This window comes from Oncorhynchus mykiss, chromosome 8 (assembly GCF_057628025.1).
Source record: "Oncorhynchus mykiss isolate SJ-2025 chromosome 8, ASM5762802v1, whole genome shotgun sequence".
NCBI classification, from domain to species: Eukaryota; Metazoa; Chordata; class Actinopteri; order Salmoniformes; family Salmonidae; genus Oncorhynchus; species Oncorhynchus mykiss.
The window spans coordinates 83872043-83895000 of record NC_143029.1 but is presented as its reverse complement, the minus strand read 5'-3'; the positions used below and the strand labels follow the sequence as shown (position 1 = coordinate 83895000).

General features: G+C 48.4%; 1 protein-coding gene across 3 annotated transcripts in view; it reads right to left on the bottom strand.

Moving 5' to 3' along the window:
• LOC110511052 (cell adhesion molecule 3) overlaps positions 1-22693 on the bottom strand; it is a 111013-nt gene extending 88320 nt beyond the window's left edge. For 2 of the 3 annotated variants that reach the window (XM_036986490.2, XM_036986488.2), the window contains exons 1-2: positions 22415-22640; positions 20673-20837 (exon numbers count right to left, since the gene is read on the bottom strand). In XM_036986490.2, the coding sequence (XP_036842385.1) occupies positions 20673-20766 (94 nt within the window). In that variant the 5' untranslated portion in view covers positions 20767-20837; positions 22415-22640. Of the gene's footprint in view, positions 1-20672; positions 20838-22414 lie in introns of all 3 variants that reach the window. The other variant, XM_036986491.2, reaches the window with a different exon arrangement.
• Between the last annotated feature and the right edge of the window lie 265 nt (positions 22694-22958).

The following is a 22958-nucleotide window of genomic DNA, read 5'->3' as shown; positions in this document are numbered from 1 at the left end:
GATGCGCTCACAAAGCATCGTCTTCATCTGAAAAGCATATTGATGAGTTGCCCCACTATCAAATGTCTGAATCAGAAAGACGTTTTTTTTTGGTTAGTTTATCTACAACGTGATGCTTTGAGTTATGAGTTAGGCCTACAGCACAAAGCATTTCCTTCAACAACAAAAAAGGCATATTGATAAGTCAAACCACACATTGACAACCTCATCAGAAAAGCCCATTGATGACTGAGATCCTCCAAACAACCACGCTTTCATCAGAAAAACCGAACCGTGGTAAACAACACAGCCATGCATTCATTGGATGGAGGACACACTCTGGGGAACCCTGCACTGACGGAGAAATGCTTCAATCAATACAAACACTGTGCTGAGGTCCACAATACAGCCACCTAATCAATACAAACACTGTGCTGAGGTCCACAATACAGCCATCTGATCAATACAAACACTGTGCTGAGGTCCACAATACAGCCATCTGATCAATACAAACACTGTGCTGAGGTCCACAATACAGCCATCTAATCAATACAAACACTGTGCTGAGGTCCACAATACAGCCATCTAATCAATACAAACACTGTGCTGAGGTCCACAATACAGCCACCTAATCAATACAAACACTGTGCTGAGGTCCACAATACAGCCATCTGATCAATACAAACACTGTGCTGAGGTCCACAATACAGCCATCTAATCAATACAAACACTGTGCTGAGGTCCACAATACAGCCATCTAATCAATACAAACACTGTGCTGAGGTCCACAATACAGCCATCTAATCAATACAAACACTGTGCTGAGGTCCACAATACAGCCATCTAATCAATACAAACACTGTGCTGAGGTCCACAATACAGCCATCTAATCAATACAAACACTGTGCTGAGGTCCACAATACAGCCATCTAATCAATACAAACACTGTGCTGAGGTCCACAATACAGCCATCTAATCAATACAAACACTGTGCTGAGGTCCACAATACAGCCATCTAATCAATACAAACACTTTGCTGATATTAGGTTTCAGGTAAGACCCAAGTGCAGACGTGTTGAAGAAACCATGTTTATTGCAACAACAGGGGGAGGCAAACGACAGGTCAAGGCAAGCAGGGGTCGATAATCCAGGGTAGTGGCCAAGGTACAGGACAGCAGGCAGGCAGGCCCAGGGTCAAGCAGGGGTCGATAATCCAGAGTAGGGGCAAAGGTACAGGACGGCAGGCAGGCCCAGGGTCAGGCAGGGGTCGATAATCCAGGGTAGGGGCAAAGGTACAGGACGGCAGGCAGGCCCAGGGTCAGGCAGGGGTCGATAATCCAGGGTAGTGGCCAAGGTACAGGACGGCAGGCAGGCAGGCCCAGGGTCAGGTAGGGGTCAATAATCCAGAGTAGTGGGGCCAAGGTACAGGACGGCAGGCAGGCCCAGGGTCAGGTAGGGGTCAATAATCCAGGGTAGTAGGGCCAAGGTACAGGACGGCAGGCAGGCCCAGGGTCAGGCAGGGGTCGATAATCCAGGGTAGTAGGGCCAAGGTACAGGACGGCAGGCAAGCCCAGGGTCAGGTAGGGGTCGATAATCCAGGGTAGTGGGGCCAAGGTACAGGACGGCAGGCAGGCTCAGAGTCAGGACCGGCAAGGGTCAAAACCAGGAGGACAAGGGGGGAAACGAGAAACTGTGGCAAAGCAGGCGCTGAGACAAACCGCTGGTTGACTTGAACAAACCAGACGAACTGGTAACAGACAGACAGAAAACACAGGTTTAAATACCCAGAGGACAAGTGGGGAAGATGGGAGACACCTGGAGGGGGTGGAGACAAGGACCGGTGGGGAAGATGGGAGACACCTGGAGGGTGTGGAGACAAGGACAGGTGGGGAAGATGGAGACACCTGGAGGGTGTGGAGACAAGGACAGGTGGGGAAGATGGGAGACACCTGGAGGGGGTGGAGACAAGGACAGGTGGGGAAGATGGGAGACACCTGGAGGGGGTGGAGACAAGGACAGGTGGGGAAGATGGGAGACACCTGGAGGGGGTGGAGACAAGGATAGGTGGGGAAGATGGGAGACACCTGGAGGGTGTGGAGACAAGGACAGGTGGGGAAGATGGGAGACACCTGGAGGGGGTGGAGACAAGGACAGGTGGGGAAGATGGGAGACACCTGGAGGGGGTGGAGACAAGGACAGGTGGGGAAGATGGGAGACACCTGGAGGGGGTGGAGACAAGGACAGGTGGGGAAGATGGGAGACACCTGGAGGGGGTGGAGACAAGGACAGGTGAAACAGATCAGGGCGTGACAGCTGAGGTCCACAATACAGCCATCTAATGACATCACTGGAACACAACACAGTGATTGGTTCAGATAAAGTATACATCCCAAATGGCAGCCTATTCCCTATGTAGTGCACTACTTTAGATCAGAGCTCTGGTCAAAAGTAGTGCACTACATAGGGACTAGGGTGCCATTTCAGAGCCAGCAACAGTGATGGGTTTAAGATAAAGAAACATCCCTAGAGTTTGTTCCTGCTTCTTTCTAGCCTTGCTGCCACGACAGGATGCCTTGGTGATGTAAACCCCACAGCAAACAATGAAAAGAGCCAGAGGACCATTCCACCGCACCGCAAGGCCGGCACAATCAAAGGAAACATTGCTGAAAAGCAGGACAGCACCCAGACTCTGCCTGCTGCACAATGACGCTGGCGTTTCAAAAGAGCCACTGATGAATTTCCAGCCTCAGTGTTCCTTTCATCAAAACGTCTTTCTGAGCGGTCGGCCAGCTCACAGCTGACAGTTCTGCTAACACGGCTCGATTTTCTACCGCCCTCCCTCCCAGAGATTGACATGGCCCTCCCTCCCTCACACTCCCTCTCCCTCACACTCCCCCTCCCTCACACACGAGGTAAAAACTCTTGAGTGCTGCAACTGCTGCCCGCGTCCGTCTCGACAACAATCTCAAGAGTGCTCAACATTATTGCTTGTTGTTGTGATGTAATCTGAGATAGCCTGAGTGGATGTGATGGGATCTGACTTGGATTGACAAGGTCTAAAGGGGTTTCTTCTCCTTGTTGTTTAGAAACCGAGAGCTATACTGCCGCCTCTCAGATCAGAAGTTATTGAAACAAGTCAGTGCATGTGTCAGTGTCATTCGGATTCCTTTTATGACTTTTTAAAAAACCATTATCACACCAGACGCGGGCGCTTAGCTGTGTCTCACATACCAGGCTGACTAACATATGTGTCAGGAAATAACAGGTCAGAGTCAAACCTGGAGCTGATGATAACATTTGTTATGAATACCAAATTGCACCCTATTCCCTATATAGTGCACTACATTGGAAATAGGATGCTGTTTAGGACCCATGTTCTGCTTTTGGCTCAATGGAAATGATTCACTGTCTATACGTCTCTCTGTTTATAGTTGTTGTGTTGCTCGGAGCTTAATCAATCATCACATAAAGGTCCAGCCATCCTGATAATAAGATGGGAGTAATCATTTGGGTATTTTAGAGTCTGGTGCAAATAGAGACGAGTGCTGATCCAAGGGTGTGTACAAAATGGCACCCTATTTCCTATATAGTGCACTACTTTTGACCATAGACTATATAGGGTATAGGGTTCCATTTGGGATGCACTCAAAGTGTGATTCATCGGGGAAGAGACAGGTGTTGTTACTGTGACTGTAGTCAGGTCAGTTAATCAGCTGTGAAACTAATGGAAAATCAGCACAGCCAGACACTCTCTCTCTCTCTCTCTCTCTCTCTCTCTCTGCATCTCTCTCTCTCTGCATCTCTCTCTCTCTGCATCTCTCTACCTCCGTCTCTCTCTGCATTTCTCTACCTCCGTCTCTCTCTGCATCTCTCTACCTCCGTCTCTCTCTGCATCTCTCTACCTCTGTCTCTCTGCATCTCTCTACCTCCGTCTCTCTCTGCATCTCTCTACCTCAGTCTCTCTGCATCTCTCTACCTCCGTCTCTCTCTGCATCTCTCTACCTCCGTCTCTCTACCTCCGTCTCTCTGCATCTCTCTACCTCTGTCTCTCTACCTCCGTCTCTCTGCATCTCTCTACCTCCGTCTCTCTGCATCTCTCTACCTCCGTCTCTCTCTGCATCTCTCTACCTCCGTCTCTCTCTGCATCTCTCTGCCTCCGTCTCTCTCTGCATCTCTCTCTGCATCTCTCTACCTCCGTCTCTCTCTGCATCTCTCTCTGCATCTCTCTACCTCCGTCTCTCTCTGCATCTCTATACCTCCGTCTCTCTCTGCATCTCTCTACCTCTGTCTCTCTCTCTCTCTCTGCATCTCTCTACCTCCGTCTCTCTCTCTCTCTCATCTCTCTACCTCCGTCTCTCTCTGCATCTCTATACCTCTGTCTCTCTCTGCATCTCTCTACCTCCGTCTCTCTCTCTCTCTCTGCATCTCTCTACCTCCGTCTCTCTCTCTCTCTCTGCATCTCTCTGCCTCCGTCTCTCTCTGCATCTCTCTCTGCATCTCTCTACCTCCGTCTCTCTCTGCATCTCTCTACCTCTGTCTCTCTCTGCATCTCTCTGCCTCCGTCTCTCTCTGCATCTCTCTACCTCCGTCTCTCTCTGCATCTCTCTACCTCCGTCTCTCTCTGCATCTCTCTACCTCCGTCTCTCTCTGCATCTCTCTACCTCCGTCTCTTTCTGCATCTCTCTACCTCCGTCTCCCTCTGCATCTCTCTACCTCCGTCTCTCTCTGCATCTCTATACCTCCATCTCTCTCTCTCTCTCTCTGCATCTCCCTACCTCCGTCTCTCTCTCTCTCTGCATCTCTCTACCTCCGTCTCTCTCTGCATCTCTATACCTCTGTCTCTCTCTGCATCTCTATACCTCCGTCTCTCTCTGCATCTCTCTACCTCCGTCTCTCTCTGCCTCTCTCTGCCTCCGTCTCTCTCTGCCTCTCTCTGCCTCCGTCTCTCTCTGTATCTCTCTGCATCTCTCTGCCTCCGTCTCTCTCTGCATCTCTCTCTGCATCTCTCTACCTCCGTCTCTCTCTGCATCTCTCTACCTCCGTCTCTCTCTGCATCTCTCTACCTCTGTCTCTCTCTGCATCTCTCTGCCTCCGTCTCTCTCTGCATCTCTCTACCTCCGTCTCTCTCTGCATGTCTCTGCCTCCGTCTCTCTCTGCATCTCTCTGCCTCCGTCTCTCTCTGCATCTCTCTACCTCCGTCTCTCTCTGCATCTCTCTACCTCCGTGTCTCTTTGTATCTCTCTACCTCCGTGTCTCTTTGTATCTCTCTACCTCCGTCTCTCTCTGCATCTCTATACCTCCGTCTCTCTCTGCATCTCTCTACCTCCGTCTCTCGGCATCTCTCTACCTCCGTCTCTCTCTGCATCTCTCTACCTCCGTCTCTTTCTGCATCTCTCTACCTCCGTCTCTTTCTGCATCTCTCTACCTCCGTCTCTTTCTGCATCTCTCTACCTCCGTCTCTTTCTGCATCTCTCTACCTCCGTCTCTCTCTGCATCTCTATACCTCCGTCTCTTTCTGCATCTCTCTACCTCCGTCTCCCTCTGCATCTCTCTGCCTCCGTCTCTCTCTGCATCTCTCTACCTCCGTCTCTCTCTGCATCTCTATACCTCCGTCTCTCTCTCTCTCTCTCTGCATCTCCCTACCTCCGTCTCTCTCTCTCTCTCTCTCTGCATCTCCCTACCTCCGTATCTCTCTACCTCCATCTCTCTCTCTCTGCATCTCCCTACCTCCGTCTCTCTCTCTCTGCATCTCCCTACCTCCGTCTCTCTCAGCATCTCTATACCTCCGTCTCTCTCTGCATCTTTATACCTCCGTCTCTCTCTGCATCTTTATACCTCCGTCTCTCTCTGCATCTTTATACCTCCGTCTATCTCTGCATCTTTATACCTCCGTCTCTCTCTGCATCTCTCTACCTCCGTCTCTCTCTGCATCTCTCTACCTCCGTCTCTCTCTGCATCTCTCTACCTCCGTCTCTCTCTGCATCTCTCTACCTCCGTCTCTCTCTGCATCTCTCTACCTCCGTCTCTCTCTGCATCTCTCTACCTCCGTCTCTCTCTGCATCTCCCTCCCTCCGTCTCTCTCTCTCTCTCTGCATCTCTCTACCTCCATCTCTCTCTCTCTCTCTCTCTGCATCTCTCCACCTCCGTCTCTCTCAGCATCTCTCTACCTCCGTCTCGCTCTGCAATTCAATTAAATTCAATTTGAGAACTTTATTGGCATGGGACACATATGTTAACTTTGCCAAAGCAAGTGAAGTAGATAAAGTACAACATTTAAATAAACAAATTAATAACAGTAAACATTACACTCACAAAAGTTCCAAAATAATAAAGACATTTCAAATGTCATATTGTGCATATGTTGTTAATATGTACATTTGGCAGGAGGTTAGGAAGTGCAGCTCAGTTTCCATCCAGGCACATAGCCTGTCTTCTCTTGAGTGCCAGGTCTGCCTACAGCAGCCTTTCTCAATAGCAAGGCTATGCTCACAGAGTCTGTACATAGTCAAAGCTTCCCTTAAGTTTGGGTCAGTCACAGTGGTCAGGTATTCTGCCACTGTGTATTCTCTGTTTAGGGCCAAATAGCATTCTAGTTTGCTCAGTTTTTTGTTAATTCTTTCCAATGTGTCAAGTAATTATTTTTTCATTTTCACATGATTTGGTTGAGTCTAATTGTGTTGCTGTCCTGGGGCTCTGTGGGGTCTGTTTGTGTTTGTGAACAGAGCCCAGGACCAGCTTGCTTAAGGGACTCTTCCCCAGGTTCATCTCTCTGTAGGTGATGGCTTTGTTATGGAAGGTTTGGGAATCGCTTCTTTTTAGGTGGTTGTAGAATTTAACTGCTCTTTTCTGTATTTTGATAATTAGCGGGTATCGGGCTAATTGTGTTTTGCATGCATTATTTGGTGTTTTACACTGTACATGGAGGATATTATTGCAGAATCTCAATTTGTTTTTTGTCCCATTTTGTGAATTCTTGGTTGGTGAGCGGACCCCAGACCTCACAACCATAAAGGGCAATGGGCTCTATAACTGATTCAAGTATTTTTAGCCAGATCCTAATTGGTATGTCGACTTTGATGTTCCTTTTGATGGCATAGAAGGCCCTTCTTGCCTTGTCTCTCTTGCTTGTTCACAGCATTGTGGAAGTTACCGTCACGCTGATGTTTAGGACAAGGTATGTATAGTTGTTTTTGTGCTCTAGGGCAACGGTGTCTAGATGGAATTTGTATTGTTGTCCTGGCAACGTGACCTTCTTTTGGAACACCATTATTTTATCCTTACTGAGATTTACTGTCAGGGCCCAGGTCTGTCAGGGCCCAGGTCTGTCAGGGCCCAGGTCTGTCAGGGCCCAGGTCTGTCAGGGCCCAGGTCTGTCAGGGCCCAGGTCTGTCAGGGCCCAGGTCTGTCAGGGCCCAGGTCTGTCAGGGCCCAGGTCTGTCAGGGCCCAGGTCTGTCAGGGCCCAGGTCTGTCAGGGCCCAGGTCTGTCAGGGCCCAGGTCTGCCAGGGCCCAGGTCTGCCAGGGCCCAGGTCTGTCAGGGCCCAGGTCTGTCAGGGCCCAGGTCTGTCAGGGCCCAGGTCTGTCAGGGCCCAGGTCTGTCAGGGCCCAGGTCTGTCAGGGCCCAGGTCTGTCAGGGCCCAGGTCTGTCAGGGCCCAGGTCTGTCAGGGCCCAGGTCTGCCAGGGCCCAGGTCTGTCAGGGCCCAGGTCTGTCAGGGCCCAGGTCTGTCAGGGCCCAGGTCTGTCAGGGCCCAGGTCTGTCAGGGCCCAGGTCTGTCAGGGCCCAGGTCTGCCAGGGCCCAGGTCTGACAGAGTCTGTGCAGAAGATCTAGGTGCTGCTGTAGGCCCTCAATGGTTGGGGACAGAAGCACCAGATCATCAGCAAAGAGTAGATATTTGACTTTCAGATTCTAGTAGGGTGATGCTGGGTGCTGCAGACTGTTCTAGTGCCCTCACCAATTCGTTGATATATATGTTGAAAAGGGTGGGACTTAAGATGCATCCCTGTCTCACCCCACGGCTCTGTGGGAAGAAATGTGTGTTTTTTTTTACATTTTAACCGCTTGTTGTTTGTGTACATGGATTTTATGTCGGACATCCCTTTCCATCCATTTGTATAGCAGACCGCCATGGCAAATTGAGTCAACTGCTTTTTTGAAATCAACAAAGCCTGAGAAGACTTTGGCTTTGTTTTGGTCTGTTTGTTTGTCAATTAGGGTGTGCAGGGTGGATATGTGGTCTGTCGTACGGTAATTTGGTAAAAAGCAAATTTGACATTTGCTCAGTACATTGTTTTCACTTATTGTTCACCTAACATATTTTTTTACACTATTGGTTAGAGCCTGTAAGTAAGCATTTCACTGGAAGGTCTACACCTGTTGTATTTGGCGCACGTGACAAATAAACTTTGATTTGAAGTCTGCTGTAAATGATAATGCAGAGGATTTTCCCAAGGTTTCTGTTGACTCATATCCCACTGTAGTTATTGGGGTCAAATTTGTCTCCAATTCGGTAGATTGGGGTGATCTGTCCTTGGTTTTAAATATTGGGGAAGATTCCAGAGCTAAGCATGATGTTAAGGAGTTTAAGTATAGCCAATTGGAATTTGTTGTCTGAATGTTTTCTAATTTCATTGAGGGTACATCAACACCATAGGCCAAATACATTGAGCTGATTTCTGACTTGCTGTTCCTTCTTTTTCCATAGTGTATTTCTGTATTGTTTTAGTGATTCACCATAGTGAAGGTGTAGACTCAGGTTTACTGGGTCTCTATATTTTTGCTTGGATAGGTTTCTCAATTTCTTTCTTCGGTTTTTGCATTCTTCATCAAACCATTTGTCATTGTTGTTTATTTTCTTCGGTTTTCTGTTTGAAATGTTTAGATTTGACAGGGAAGCTGAGAGGTCAAATACACTGTTTAGATTTTCTACTGCCAAGTTTACACCTTCACTATTACAGTGGAATGTTTTGTCCAAGAAATGTGTTGTTGCCTAATTGTTTTTTGGGAGGTTTCCACACTACTTTCCTTCCATCTATAGCATTTCTTAATATTATTCAGATCCTTGGATTTGATGCCTCATGATTGAGTATTGCTCTGTTCAAGTAAACTGTGGTTTTGCTGTGATCTGATAGGGGTGTCAGTGGGCTGACTGTGAACACTCTGAGAGACTCTGGGTTGAGGTCAGTGATAAAGTATTCTACAGTACTACTGCCAAGAGATGAGTTATAAGTGTACCTACCATAGGAGTCCCCTCGAAATCTACCATTAACTATGTACATACCCAGCGTGCGACAGAGCTGCAGTAGTTGTGACACGTTTTTGTTAGTTATGTTGTCGTAGTTGTGCCTAGGTGGGCATGTGGGGGTGGTAATGCTTTACCTCCAGATAGGTGATTGTCCCCCTGTGTGCTGAGGGTGTCAGGTTCTTGTCCAGTTCTGGCATTTAGGTCGCAACAGACTAGTACATGTCCCTGTACCTGGAAATGATTGACTTCCCCCTCCAGGGTGGAGAAGCTGTCTTCATTAAAGTATAGGGATTCTAGTGGGGGGGAATAATTGTAGGTAGCACAGAGGAGGACATTTTTCTCTGTTAAGATCATTTCCTTTTGAATTTCTAACCAAAGTGAGTTGAGTTAGGTCTGCTCTATATCAAATGAGCATACCCCTTCCCTGTGTGTCCCTTCCCTGTTTCACGCCTGGTAGTTTGGTTAATCGGACCACCAGCTCTCTGTAACCTAGAGGAAAACCAGTGGGTCCATCTCCTCTATACCATGTTTCTTGTAGCATGACAATGTCTGTGTCCAGGTTCCTGATCTTTAGGCCAAAGGCAGATGACCTCAGGCCTTGGATATTCCAGGATGAGATTGTGTCCAATGTTGTAAGTTGTGTGGTTCGTCTTCAAACCAGTAAACTCTCTCTCTCACTCACTCACTCACTCACTCACTCACTCACTCCTCTCTCTGTATCTCACTCACTCACTCCTCTCTCTCACTCACTCACTCAGTCTCAGTCTGTCTGTCTCTCACTCACTCACTCAGTCTGTCTCTCACTCACTCACTCAGTCTGTCTCTCACTCACTCCTCTCTCTCACTCACTCACTCAGTCTGTCTCTCACTCACTCCTCTCTCTCACTCACACACTCAGTCTCTCTCCTCTCTCTCTCTCTCTCTCTCTCTCTCAGTCAGTCAGTCTCTCACTCACTCACTCACTCACTTTTCTCTCTCTCTCTCTCTCTCTCTCGTCTCACTCACTCAGTCTCCCACTCACTTTTCTCTCTCTCTCTCTCTCTCTCTCACTCACTCACTCACTCACTCGCTAAATCACTCACTCACACACTCACTCACTCAGTCTGTCACTCACTCACACACTCACTCACTCACCTCAATCTTTCTCTCTCTCTCCCACTCACTCACTCAGTCTCTCTCTCACTCACTCACTCAGTCTCTCCCTCAATCTTTCTCTCTCTCTCTCTCACTCACTCACTCACTGTCTCACTCACTCAGTCTCTCTCTCACTCACTGTCTCTCTCTCACTCACTCAGTCTGTCACTCACACACTCACTCACTCACTCACTCACTCAGTCTGTCTCTCACTCACTCACTGCATCCTCATTCTTCTCCCAAAGTGCTAAGACTTCCTGTCATGGATTCAAAATAACTTCCTTAAACCAATGATTACACCAAAGCAAAGCTTTTAAATCCATGATGGAAGTGTGCAAGTCCACACTTCGGAAGAAGGGTGGAGAATAGGGATGAACTGGATATCAGTGGTCTGGGCGGGTCCATCCAGAGTAGAGATCTAGGATCAGTTATTTCCATGTCCATGTAACCTTTTCCCTTGTGATTTATAAACTGCAAAACTGGTCCCAAATCAGCACTTGATACATCCAGTATGCACTTAGGTTGGGAAACCAGTGGGCCTGGGCCGTCAAGAGTAGAGAGAGAGTTAGAGGGCGATGAAAAAGCCTCATATTATTAATGTCACAGTCACTAGCCAGTAATTCAACAAAATAACTAAGGCCTCAGGCTTCTTGTTCTCCAGTTGTTAATGAGTCAACGCTGCTTATCAGTCATCATTGCTGACAGGATAGGTAGAGCCTCCCTCCCTGCCTGCCGGCCGGCCTGCCTCCCTCCACCCACTCACTGTTGTGGAGGTACCAGGCCTGTCTGTGTATTAGTCTTCATCCCAAATGGCACCCTATTCCCCATTTAGTACACTACTTTTGACAGGAATCCGTCCATTTGGGGGCGAACTTAGCGACATGTTTCCCATCAGCCCTGGCCTGGTCTGGCTGGCACACAAGGATGCCCAGTCAGCATCTGCCTCTCAAATGGCATCCTATTCCCTATATAGTGCTCATTTAGTACACTACTTTTGACAGGAATCCGTCCATTTGGGGGCGAACTTAGCGACATGTTTCCCATCAGCCCTGGCCTGGTCTGGCTGGCACACAAGGATGCCCAGTCAGCATCTGCCTCTCAAATGGCATCCTATTCCCTATATAGTGCACTACTTTTGACCAGAGTAGTGCACTATATAGGGAACATCATGCCATTTGGGACGCAGAGAGTCGGTCAACAAACAGGACGTCACCCTGGCCTGACGTAACTAGGTTAGAGATACAGAACCAGAGCTGTCTCTCAAAACAGCACCCTATTCCCTATATTCGCTCTGGTCAAAAGTAGTGCACTATACAGGGAATAGGGTGCCATTTAGGACCAACACTCAGTCAGCCAGTCATCAACAATAAATAGCACAAACTGGAAATTAGTGGTTCTTTCAGGAGGCCTGTGTTCTGCCAGAACTCGATTCCCTGAGCAAACTAAAGTGAACTGCTGGCACAGAACACAGAGGCCCTCCCTCCCTCCCTCCTGCCTTCCCTCCCTCCGTCCGGCCTGTAAATTTCACCCACATTAATGATTGGTCTACACCCATCATTTCATCTGTATTCATTATTGGTCACAGCTGGAAGTGCAGCCTCTCTCTGCCCCACTCAATCCAGCGGTCCGTTGCCCAGACGCCAGAGAGAGAATACACTGAGGAAAATAAACGATTAATCACGTTGTGTTGTGGTCTTGAGATGACACAATGGGTGCGTCTGAAATACCACCCTATTCCCTATATGGTGCACTATTTTGACCAGAGCCCTATGGGCCCTGTTTCCAATGGCCTTATGAGCCCTTGCTAAAAGAAGTGCACTACACAGGGAATAGGGTGTCATTTGATTCACAGACATTATTCCCTGAGGTCTCCACTGAGAAGGGGCACAGTCAGTGACGGGAAGTGTGTGTGTGTGTGTGTGTGTGTGTGTGTGTGTGTGTGTGTGTCATGCTGTGCGCTTATGAGTGCTACAGCGGGTGGCCACGACACCCTGGCCTGAGGTAACTTGGTTAGTGATACAGAACAGAGTTACTTTCCAAATGATACGCTGTTTCCTATATAGTGCACTACTTTTACCCAGGGTCCATAGTTTATCCATAAGGCTTTGGTCAAAAGTAGTGCACTGTATAGCGAATAGGGTACCGTTTGGTACTCAGTCTTGGCCAATCACAGCTCTAATCTGTAGCCTTCAGAGAGCCAGTCCAGTTGAACTGTTCCACTACACATCCAGCTGTGGAGAATAGATACTGTACACAATTAGAGGCTCTCTGTATAGGGGCCCAGCACAGACAAACAGCGTTGTTCTTCCCTGACTCTGACACGCTGCTCATATGGGGATTCCTTCTGCATCAAATGTTTAAATGAGCGCCGAGTCGCTGACTTATGTGAGCTCTCACTTGTATTGTTTTGCTAATATTATTGATGAGCATTTTGTTTCGGGGAGGATGAAAACAAGACACAGCAATAACATGGAGGTTTTGAAAGCATGAAAGAAGCAAGTATAGATTTTGAGACATGTTGTAGTGACAGACAGGCTTGGTCCATCTGATCGTTCATCTGTAGTCATTGATCTGCCATACTAATCGTTTTTCCTCTCTGAAACATAACATTGCATTATTTATGCTAAGTAGGCCCTTCTGTTCGGGCAATTTAAAATGAACTGCCCATTCACCGGCCACTACCGGCCATTATTGGAGCCTCTCTCCCATTCCTCTCCATCTCCCCCTCTCTCCATATATCTAGGTCTGCATCCCAAAGGGCACCATCCCCCCCCCCCCCCCCCCCATGAGCCTCAGGTCAAAAGTAGTGCACTACATTGGGAATAGGTTGCCATTTGGGGTGCAGGCACCCAGCTACCAGGCACCCAGTTACCAGGCACCCAGTTACCAGGCACCCAGTTACCAGGCACCCAGCTACCAGGCACCCAGTTACCAGGCACCCAGTTACCAGGCACCCAGTTACCAGGCACCCAGTTACCAGGCACCCAGCTACCAGGCACCCAGTTACCAGGCACCCAGTTACCAGGCACCCAGTTACCAGGCACCCAGTTACCAGGCACCCAGTTACCAGGCACCCAGGTAGCAGGCACCCAGTTAGCAGGCACCCAGCTACCAGGCACCCAGCTACCAGGCACCCAGTTACCAGGCACCCAGTTACCAGGCACCCAGTTAGCAGGCATCCAGTTAGCAGGCACCCAGTTAGCAGGCACCCAGTTAGCAGGCACCCAGTTACCAGGCACCCAGTTACCAGGCACCCAGTTACCAGGCACCCAGTTAGCAGGCACCCAGTTAGCAGGCACCCAGTTAGCAGGCACCCAGTTAGCAGGCACCCAGTTACCAGGCACCCAGTTACCAGGCACCCAGTTACCAGGCACCCAGTTAGCAGACACCCAGTTACCAGGCACCCAGTTACCAGGCAGCACAGCTGTGTCATAGTTTAGGTCAGACACACAACATTAAGCCAGATGTACCTTTTAAAAGGGGCAATCTGAGATTAGAAAAACAACAAAGCAGTAACCCTAAACAGCTGAAGGATGGGTCTGGAGAAATGTAAAGCCCAAAAATCAGCTAGATTATTCAAGAATCAATGGCTATACTGCATATTTTTTTTTACATTTAACAAAAAAAACATTTCAATCATTAATTTAATGTATGTACCAATCACAGAAAAAACGACTAGACAACCAGATTTACCAGAGTCCCAGTTGATGGACAGTAGTGCAAAACCGCTCTTAGCTACAAACAACAAGGGCCTGTGATTCCATTGGTTTGTTCTTGCATGGTCAATTCTGCACCAATACAAACCCTAATCGAATGTGACATATTTCTGAATGTGAGAAGTCCTTTTTGCAAAACTCGTGTTAAATTGCCAAAATAATCTCTACGTGAAGAATCACACACATTTTAAGGTCTACGCCCTCTCAGGTTCATACATCAGGACTTGATTATCTTTCTGCATCTCATCAATGTCTTGAATTTGATAATTGCAATCTTCGTTTCTATTTGATTTCATTAGCATGTTCCCAACACTGACCTCGGTCACATCCCAAGTGCCACCCTATTTCCGACGTAGTGCACTACTTTTAACCAGAGCTCTATTGGCCCTGGTCAAAAGTAGTGCCCTATATAGGGAATAGGGTGGCACTTGGGACGAGCCCTCATCTCAGTATCTGCATAAATTTGTTTACCATTGCTACCCCACAGCAGTATACAGTACAGCTTCTCACTGACTCACATTGGCCACTCCTCCAACTGCTCTATACACATTTCTCATGCAGAAGCACAGAAAAAAAATACAATTATGCATAATTCAACAACAGACAGTGAAAACAGCTGATGTAGTTAAAGTAGGTGCGTGTGTTTGCATGCTTTTAAATTCCTGGGGTTCTGTGTGGGTGCACATCACATCTGCAAGAGTGAGCATATTGACGTGAGATAATATAGGCTACTGTGTGTCTGAGTTGGGCTGAATAAGTAACACTGCCAACTCTAGTCCACATGTAATCCCTGCATGGGAAACCAGGGATCGCTCCCCAGTCCAAGATTCTGTCTCCCCAAATCTATGTATCCTACTGTCTGAATAAATACAAAATACATCAAAAATATATACTTGTAAATAATGTATACATATAAAAAAAAAATGATATAGGGTACTGTTTTGTAGTGTTAGTGAGACTGTTACAGTGGTTAATCTGTGGGACTGTAACAGTGGTTAGTCTGTGGGACTGTTACAGTGGTTAGTCTGTGAGACTGTAACAGTGGTTAATCTGTGGGACTGTAACAGTGGTTAGTCTGTGGGACTGTAACAGTGGTTAGTCTGTGGGACTGTAACAGTGGTTAGTCTGTGGGACTGTAACAGTGGTTAGTCTGTGGGACTGTAACAGTGGTTAATCTGTGAGACTGTAACAGTGGTTAATCTGTGAGACTGTTACAGTGGTTAATCTGTGGGACTGTAACAGTGGTTAATCTGTGGGACTGTAACAGTGGTTAGTCTGTGGGACTGTAACAGTGGTTAGTCTGTGGGACTGTAACAGTGGTTAGTCTGTGGGACTGTAACAGTGGTTAGTCTGTGGGACTGTAACAGTGGTTAGTCTGTGGGACTGTAACAGTGGTTAGTCTGTGGGACTGTAACAGTGGTTAGTCTGTGGGACTGTAACAGTGGTTAATCTGTGAGACTGTTACAGTGGTTAATCTGTGGGATTAGTGAGACTGTTACAGTGGTTAATATGTGGGACTGTAACAGTGGTTAATCTGTGGGACTGTAACAGTGGTTAATCTGTGAGACTGTAACAGTGGTTAATCTGTGAGACTGTAACAGTGGTTAATCTGTGAGACTGTAACAGTGGTTAATCTGTGGGACTGTAACAGTGGTTAATCTGTGGGACTGTAACAGTGGTTAGTCTGTGGGACTGTTACAGTGGTTAGTCTGTGGGACTGTAACAGTGGTTAATCTGTGGGACTGTAACAGTGGTTAGTCTGTGGGACTGTAACAGTGGTTAGTCTGTGGGACTGTTACAGTGGTTAGTCTGTGGGACTGTAACAGTGGTTAATCTGTGGGACTGTAACAGTGGTTAATCTGTGAGACTGTTACAGTGGTTAATCTGTGAGACTGTAACAGTGGTTAGTCTGTGGGACTGTTACAGTGGTTAGTCTGTGGGACTGTAACAGTGGTTAGTCTGTGAGACTGTAACAGTGGTTAGTCTGTGGGACTGTTACAGTGGTTAGTCTGTGGGACTGTAACAGTGGTTAATCTGTGGGACTGTAACAGTGGTTAGTCTGTGGGACTGTTACAGTGGTTAGTCTGTGGGACTGTAACAGTGGTTAATCTGTGGGACTGTAACAGTGGTTAATCTGTGAGACTGTTACAGTGGTTAATCTGTGAGACTGTAACAGTGGTTAGTCTGTGGGACTGTTACAGTGGTTAGTCTGTGGGACTGTAACAGTGGTTAGTCTGTGAGACTGTAACAGTGGTTAATCTGTGAGACTGTTACAGTGGTTAATCTGTGGGATTAGTGAGACTGTTACAGTGGTTAATATGTGGGACTGTAACAGTGGTTAATCTGTGGGACTGTAACAGTGGTTAATCTGTGAGACTGTAACAGTGGTTAATCTGTGAGACTGTAACAGTGGTTAATCTGTGAGACTGTAACAGTGGTTAGTCTGTGGGACTGTAACAGTGGTTAGTCTGTGGGACTGTTACAGTGGTTAGTCTGTGGGACTGTTACAGTGGTTAATCTGTGAGACTGTAACAGTGGTTAATCTGTGGGACTGTAACAGTGGTTAGTCTGTGGGACTGTAACAGTGGTTAGTCTGTGGGACTGTAACAGTGGTTAGTCTGTGGGACTGTAACAGTGGTTAGTCTGTGGGACTGTAACAGTGGTTAGTCTGTGGGACTGTAACAGTGGTTAGTCTGTGGGACTGTTACAGTGGTTAGTCTGTGGGACTGTTACAGTGGTGAGTCTGTGAGACTGTAACAGTGGTTAGTCTGTGGGACTGTAACAGTGGTTAGTCTGTGGGACTGTAACAGTGGTTAGTCTGTGGGACTGTAACAGTGGTTAGTCTGTGGGACTGTAACAGTGGTTAGTCTGTGGGACTGTTACAGTGGTTAGTCTGTGGGACTGTAACAGTGGTTAGTCTGTGGGACTGTAACAGTGGTTAGTCTGTGGGACTGTAACAGTGGTTAGTCTGTGGGACTGTAACAGTGGTTAGTCTGTGGGACTGTAACAGTGGTTAGTCTGTGGGACTGTAACAGTGGTTAATCTGTGGGATTAGTGGGACTGTAACAGTGGTTAGTCTGTGGGACTGTAATAGTGGTTCATCTGTGGGATTAGTGGGACTATTACAGTGGTTAGTCTGTGGGACTGTTACAGTGGTTAATCTGTGGGACTGTAACAGTAGTTAGTCTGTGGGACTGTTACAGTGGTTAATCTGTGGGACTGTAACAGTGGTTAATCTGTGGGACTGTAACAGTGGTTAGTCTGAGACTGTAACAGTGGTTAGTCTGTGGGATTAGTGGGACTGCAACAGTGGTTAGTCTGTGGGACTGTAACAGTGGTTAGTCTGTGGGACTGTTACAGTGGTTAATCTGTGGGATTAGTGGGACTGTAACAGTGGTTAGTCTGTGGGACTGTTACAGTGGTTAATCTGTGGGACTGTTACAGTGGTTAATCTGTGGGACTGTAACAGTGGTTAGTCTGTGGGACTGTTACAGTGGTTAATCTGTGGGATAGTAATGTAGAACAGGGAGAGAAACTGTGTGCTTGTATCTAACCCCCATCAGTCAACAATGACTGCTCAAATCAATGAATATGAAAGGATGATTTCCTGCCAATCGTAGGGTTTTTTATTGATAGATGTGTGTGTGTCCACTGGGAGCAGTGTGTGTAACATATTGTCTCCATTGAGGGCTCTCCTAATCAAACCTCTATGGCTCTACTGATCATGCCAGGCTTACACAATAATGTGGGTGTAGCCTATTGTATGCGCGAGTGTGTGTGTGTGTGTGTGTGTGTGTGTGTGTGTGTGTGTGTGTGTGTGTGTGTGTGTGTGTGTGTGTGTGTCACACACAGACAGACCTGTGCAAGTGTAAATCACACACATTCTTCAAAAACAATAGCAGAAATTCCATTGGAGTTCGGGGGGAAAGGAGCTTGGTGACTACCTTGTAATGACACAGTAACAACTAAAAACTGAAGGGTGACAGTAGAGGAGGATGAGACTAGAGGAGGATGAGACTAGAGGAGGATGAGACTAGAGGAGGATGAGACTAGAGGAGGATGAGACTAGAGGAGGGTGAGACTAGAGGAGGGTGAGACTAGAGGAGGGTGAGACTAGAGGATCGTGAGACTAGAGGAGGATGAGACTAGAGGAGGATGAGACTAGAGGAGGATGAGACTAGAGGAGGATGAGACTAGAGGAGGATGAGACTAGAGGAGGATGAGACTAGAGGAGGGTGAGACTAGAGGATCGTGAGACTAGAGGAGGGTGACAGAAGAGGAGGGGGAGACTAGAGGAGGGTGACAGAAGAGGAGGGGGAGACTAGAGGAGGGTGACAGAAGAGGAGGGGGAGACTAGAGGAGGGTGACAGAAGAGGAGGGGGAGACTAGAGGAGGGTGACAGAAGAGGAGGGGGAGACTAGAGGAGGGTGACAGAAGAGGAGGGGGAGACTAGAGGAGGGTGACAGAAGAGGAGGGGGAGACTAGAGGAGGGTGACAGAAGAGGAGGGGGAGACTAGAGGAGGGTGACAGAAGAGGAGGGGGAGACTAGAGGAGGGTGAGACTAGAGGAGGGTGAGAGAAGAGGAGGGGGAGACTAGAGGATCGTGAGACTAGAGGAGGGGGAGAGAAGAGGAGGGGGAGACAAGAGGATCGTGAGACTAGAGGAGGGTGAGACTAGAGGAGGCTGAGAATAGAGGAGGCTGAGAATAGAGGAGGGTGAGACTAGAGGATTGAGAGTCTAGAGGAGGGTGACAGAAGAGGAGGGTGAGACTAGAGGAGGGTGACAGAAGAGGAGGGTGAGACTAGAGGAGGGTGAGAATAGAGGAGGGTGACAGAAGAGGAGGGTGAGACTAGAGTAGGGTGAGACTAGAGTAGGGTGAGAATAGAGGAGGGTGAGAATAGAGGATTGTGAGACTAGAGGAGGGTGACAGAAGAGGAGGGTGAGACTAGAGGAGGGTGAGAATAGAGGAGGGTGACAGAAGAGGAGGGTGAGACTAGAGTAGGGTGAGAATAGAGGAGGGTGAGAATAGACGAGGGTGAGACTAGACGAGGGTGAGACTAGACGAGGGTGACAGTAGAGGAGGGTGACAGTAGAGGAGGGTGACAGAAGACAAGGGTGACAGTAGAGGGTGACAGTAGAGGAGGGTGACAGTAGAGGATGGTGAGACTAGGAGGGTGACAGTAGAGTAGGGTGAGAGTAGAGGGTGACAGTAGAGGAGGGTGAGACTAGGAGGGTGTGAGTAGAGGAGGGTGACAGTAGGAGGGTGACAGTAGAGGAGGGTGAGACTAGGAGGGTGACCGTAGAGGAGGGTGACAGTAGAGGAGGGTGAAAGTAGAGGAGGGTGACAGTAGAGGAGGGTGACAGTAGAAGATTAGAGTAGAGAAGGATGAGAGTAGTAGAGGAGGGTGAAACTTGAAAAGGGTGAGAGTAGAAGAGGATGAGAGTATAGGAGGGTGACAGTAGAGGAGAGTGACAGTAGAGGAGGGTGACAGTAGAGGAGGGTGACCGTAGAGAAGACTAGAAGAGGGTGAGACTAGAGGAGAGTGAGACTAGAAGAGGGTGAGACTAGAAGAGTGTGAGACTATAGGAGGTTGAGAGTAGAGGAGGGTGACAGTAGAAGAGGGTGACAGTAGAGGAGAGGAGGGTCACAGGAGAGGAGAGGAGGGTCACAGGAGAGGATGAGAGTAGAGGAGGGTGAGAGTAGAGGAGGGTGAGAGTAGAGGAGGGTGACAGTAGAGAAGACTAGAAGAGGGTGAGACTCGGAGGGTGTGAGTAGAGGAGGGTGTGAGTAGAGGAGGGTGAGAGTAGGAGGGTGAGACTAGGAGGGTGACAGTAGAGGAGGGTGACAGTAGAGGAGGGTGACAGTAGAAGATGAGTAGAGAAGGATGAGAGTAGTAGAGGAGGGTGAAACTGGAAAAGGGTGAGAGTAGAAGAGGATGAGAGTATAGGAGGGTGACAGTAGAGGAGAGTGACAGTAGAGGAGGGTGACAGTAGAGGAGGGTGACCGTAGAGAAGACTAGAAGAGGGTGAGACTAGAGGAGGGTGAGACTAGAAGAGGGTGAGACTAGAGGAGGGTGAGACTAGAAGAGGGTGAGACTAGAAGAGGGTGAGACTAGAAGAGGGTGAGACTAGAAGAGGGTGAGACTAGAATAGTGTGAGACTAGAGGAGGTTGAGAGTAGAAGAGGGTGACAGTAGAGGAGAGGAGGGTCACAGGAGAGGATGAGAGTAGAGGAGGGTGAGAGTAGAGGAGGGTGACAGTAGAGAAGACTAGACGAGGGTGAGACTAGAGGAGGGTGAGACTAGAAGAGGGTGAGACTAGAAGAGGGTGAGACTAGAAGAGTGTGAGACTAGAGGAGGTTGAGAGTAGAGGAGGGTGACAGTAGAGGGTGAGAGTAGAATAGGGTGAGAGTAGAATAGGGTGACAGTAGAAGAGGGTGACAGTAGACGAGGGTGACAGTAGACGAGGGTGAGAGTAGATGAGGGTGAGAGTAGACGAGGGTGAGAGTAGACGAGGGTGAGAGTAGACGAGGGTGAGAGTAGAAGAGGGTGAGAGTAGAAGAGGGTGAGACTATCCTAGAGGTAATGAGAGAGATTCTTACCAAAGACAATGAAGTTGCTCTGAACAGAGGCTGCCAGTAGTGTCAATAAACTCAGAGTCCATAGATTTGGGACCAGGTAAGAAGGGAATGCCATGGTTGGTTGGTTCGTCTCAATCCTCGGGAGGTTTAGGCAGGATGCAGGGGAGAGGAGCACGGGAGTGTTACCTGCGGGGGGGAGAGGAGCACCGGAGTGTTACCTGCGGGGGGAGCACCGGAGTGTTCGTTACCTGCGGGGGGAGAGGAGCACCGGAGTGTTACCTGCGGGGGGAGAGGAGCACCGGAGTGTTACCTGCGGGGGGAGAAGAGAGTAGCACTGGAGCTACCTGTCGGAGGAGGTCGATAAAACAAGAACAAGCCGTTCGGGATAAATTGGTTGCGTTCTGATCGGTTGGCGGGTGCTTAATGCACTTTTGGACATCGTTGCTCACGCGCTTCTCCGTGGGTTTCGTAGATCTGCTGCCTGTGTCATATCGTACCGGGAGCAACGCGGTGATCGAGCCTACCACCGTAAAAGGCAACGTTCTAAATCACTAAGGGCGGAAAATCAGTGTGGGCTGTCATTACCCTAAATGTATTCAATTGATGTCTAAATGTATTCAAGCTCTGGAGTATAAGTGGGATGTTTTCTGGGCCCAAAACAACTCTAGTTAATTACAAATATCACAAATGAACCAAATCCAAATTCCCCTTGTTGGCCAAGCAAAACGTCGGAATGGACAGCAAAATGCTTGCACCTGTCGCCCGCTGAGAATTGCCTGACGGTGCTTCTCTCCTCACATGACACAGATGTAGCACACACGGTGTCACTATAATACCCTCAGCCTCTCACACACACACACACTGAAATAGCCTTACATGGCGGCCGAGCCAAGGCTAGGATCTATCCTCGATATTCTCCTTCGCCATTCGGTTCAGCGCGGGCCATGGCTAGAGAGAGGTTGCCAGTGGGACGGACGGGCGGGCGAATAGGGCGGGGATATGATGGGGGGGGGTGCCGATGAAAAAACAGAACTGATTTGTAGAATAACGTTAGTGCTGATCACCACCTTTAAGGGGTTGGATAAATCCAATCTAAAGATAGGTCCTATAGTCCAGTGGTTCCCAACCTTGGGTACTAGGACCCCTAGGAGCACTTGGCCTGTCCAAAGGGGGTACTTGAGAAGTCTCATGAGACCATAGGTCTGCTGGTAAAATGCACATGGGGGGGTACTTCAGGGGTCCTCGGGCAGAGCTACATGCAGTTAGTGGCAGGCTACAGTAACCGGGAAAGGATGGGAACCACTGCTACAGCCCAGAAGGCACCTGCAATGCTGCTGGATGCCGCGTAGAAACGAGGAAGGAGCCCGGTATGGTTTATCGTGCCTCCTCCTTTCCCTAGCCTGCCTATACGTAGAAATGAAGGCGCACACCGTTGTAGATTGTAGTAACACGACCAATGATAAAAGCCTTGCATGCAGGAAAGGGAGGGGAGAGATGGCGAGGCATAACGTAGCCTACAGTCCAATAACAAAAAGCATATTCGCACTAAATTATACAACGCGTCTAGTATTGTATTCCCGGGTCAAGATAATGCTTTATCTCCAGCACCTGCCAGTAGCCTAGGCAACTGGGTGAGGCGCACGCAGGAACATTCCAGGACACGAAAGCATAGTATTTACAACAGTGACAGGTGTCGATCGTTTGTTACAGCCCGGACACAGCCAACAACAGTAATATTGTTAGGGACATAACAGTATACACACCGAAATAGGCCTGCCTCTGGATTCTCGATCCTGAACGGATAGGCTATTTGTCACCGTTGGTTCTGGAAGTGGTCCCTGTATTGCAGGAAAACTGGCGCTTGCTCTGATGCCTCCCTGGATCTGTCTATATTGACTTTTTCCTTCCTTCTTCGGATTGTTGTTTTTCTAGCTGTTCCCTCTCTCTCTCTCCACGGCTACCGTTTACTGCAGCAAAAACAGTCTGTCTGAAAGAAAGGAGGTGGCGTGTGGAGGGGGAGGGAGCGAGGGGGAGGGGACTTTAATACGATTTGGCCCGTACCATTCGGATAAGAGGGCAAGAGCATACTGCCTGGGAGAGGGATATACATGCAGGGCAGATAGAAATAGATACACTATGAAAAAAAGTATGTGGACACCCCTTCAAATCTGTGGATTCGGATATTTCAGCCACACCCGTTGCTGACAGGTGTATAAAATCGACCACAGGCCATGCAATCTCCACAGACAAACAGAGCTGCCGGGTCAATTGTAAGTGCTGTTATTGTGAAGTACAAACATCTAGGAG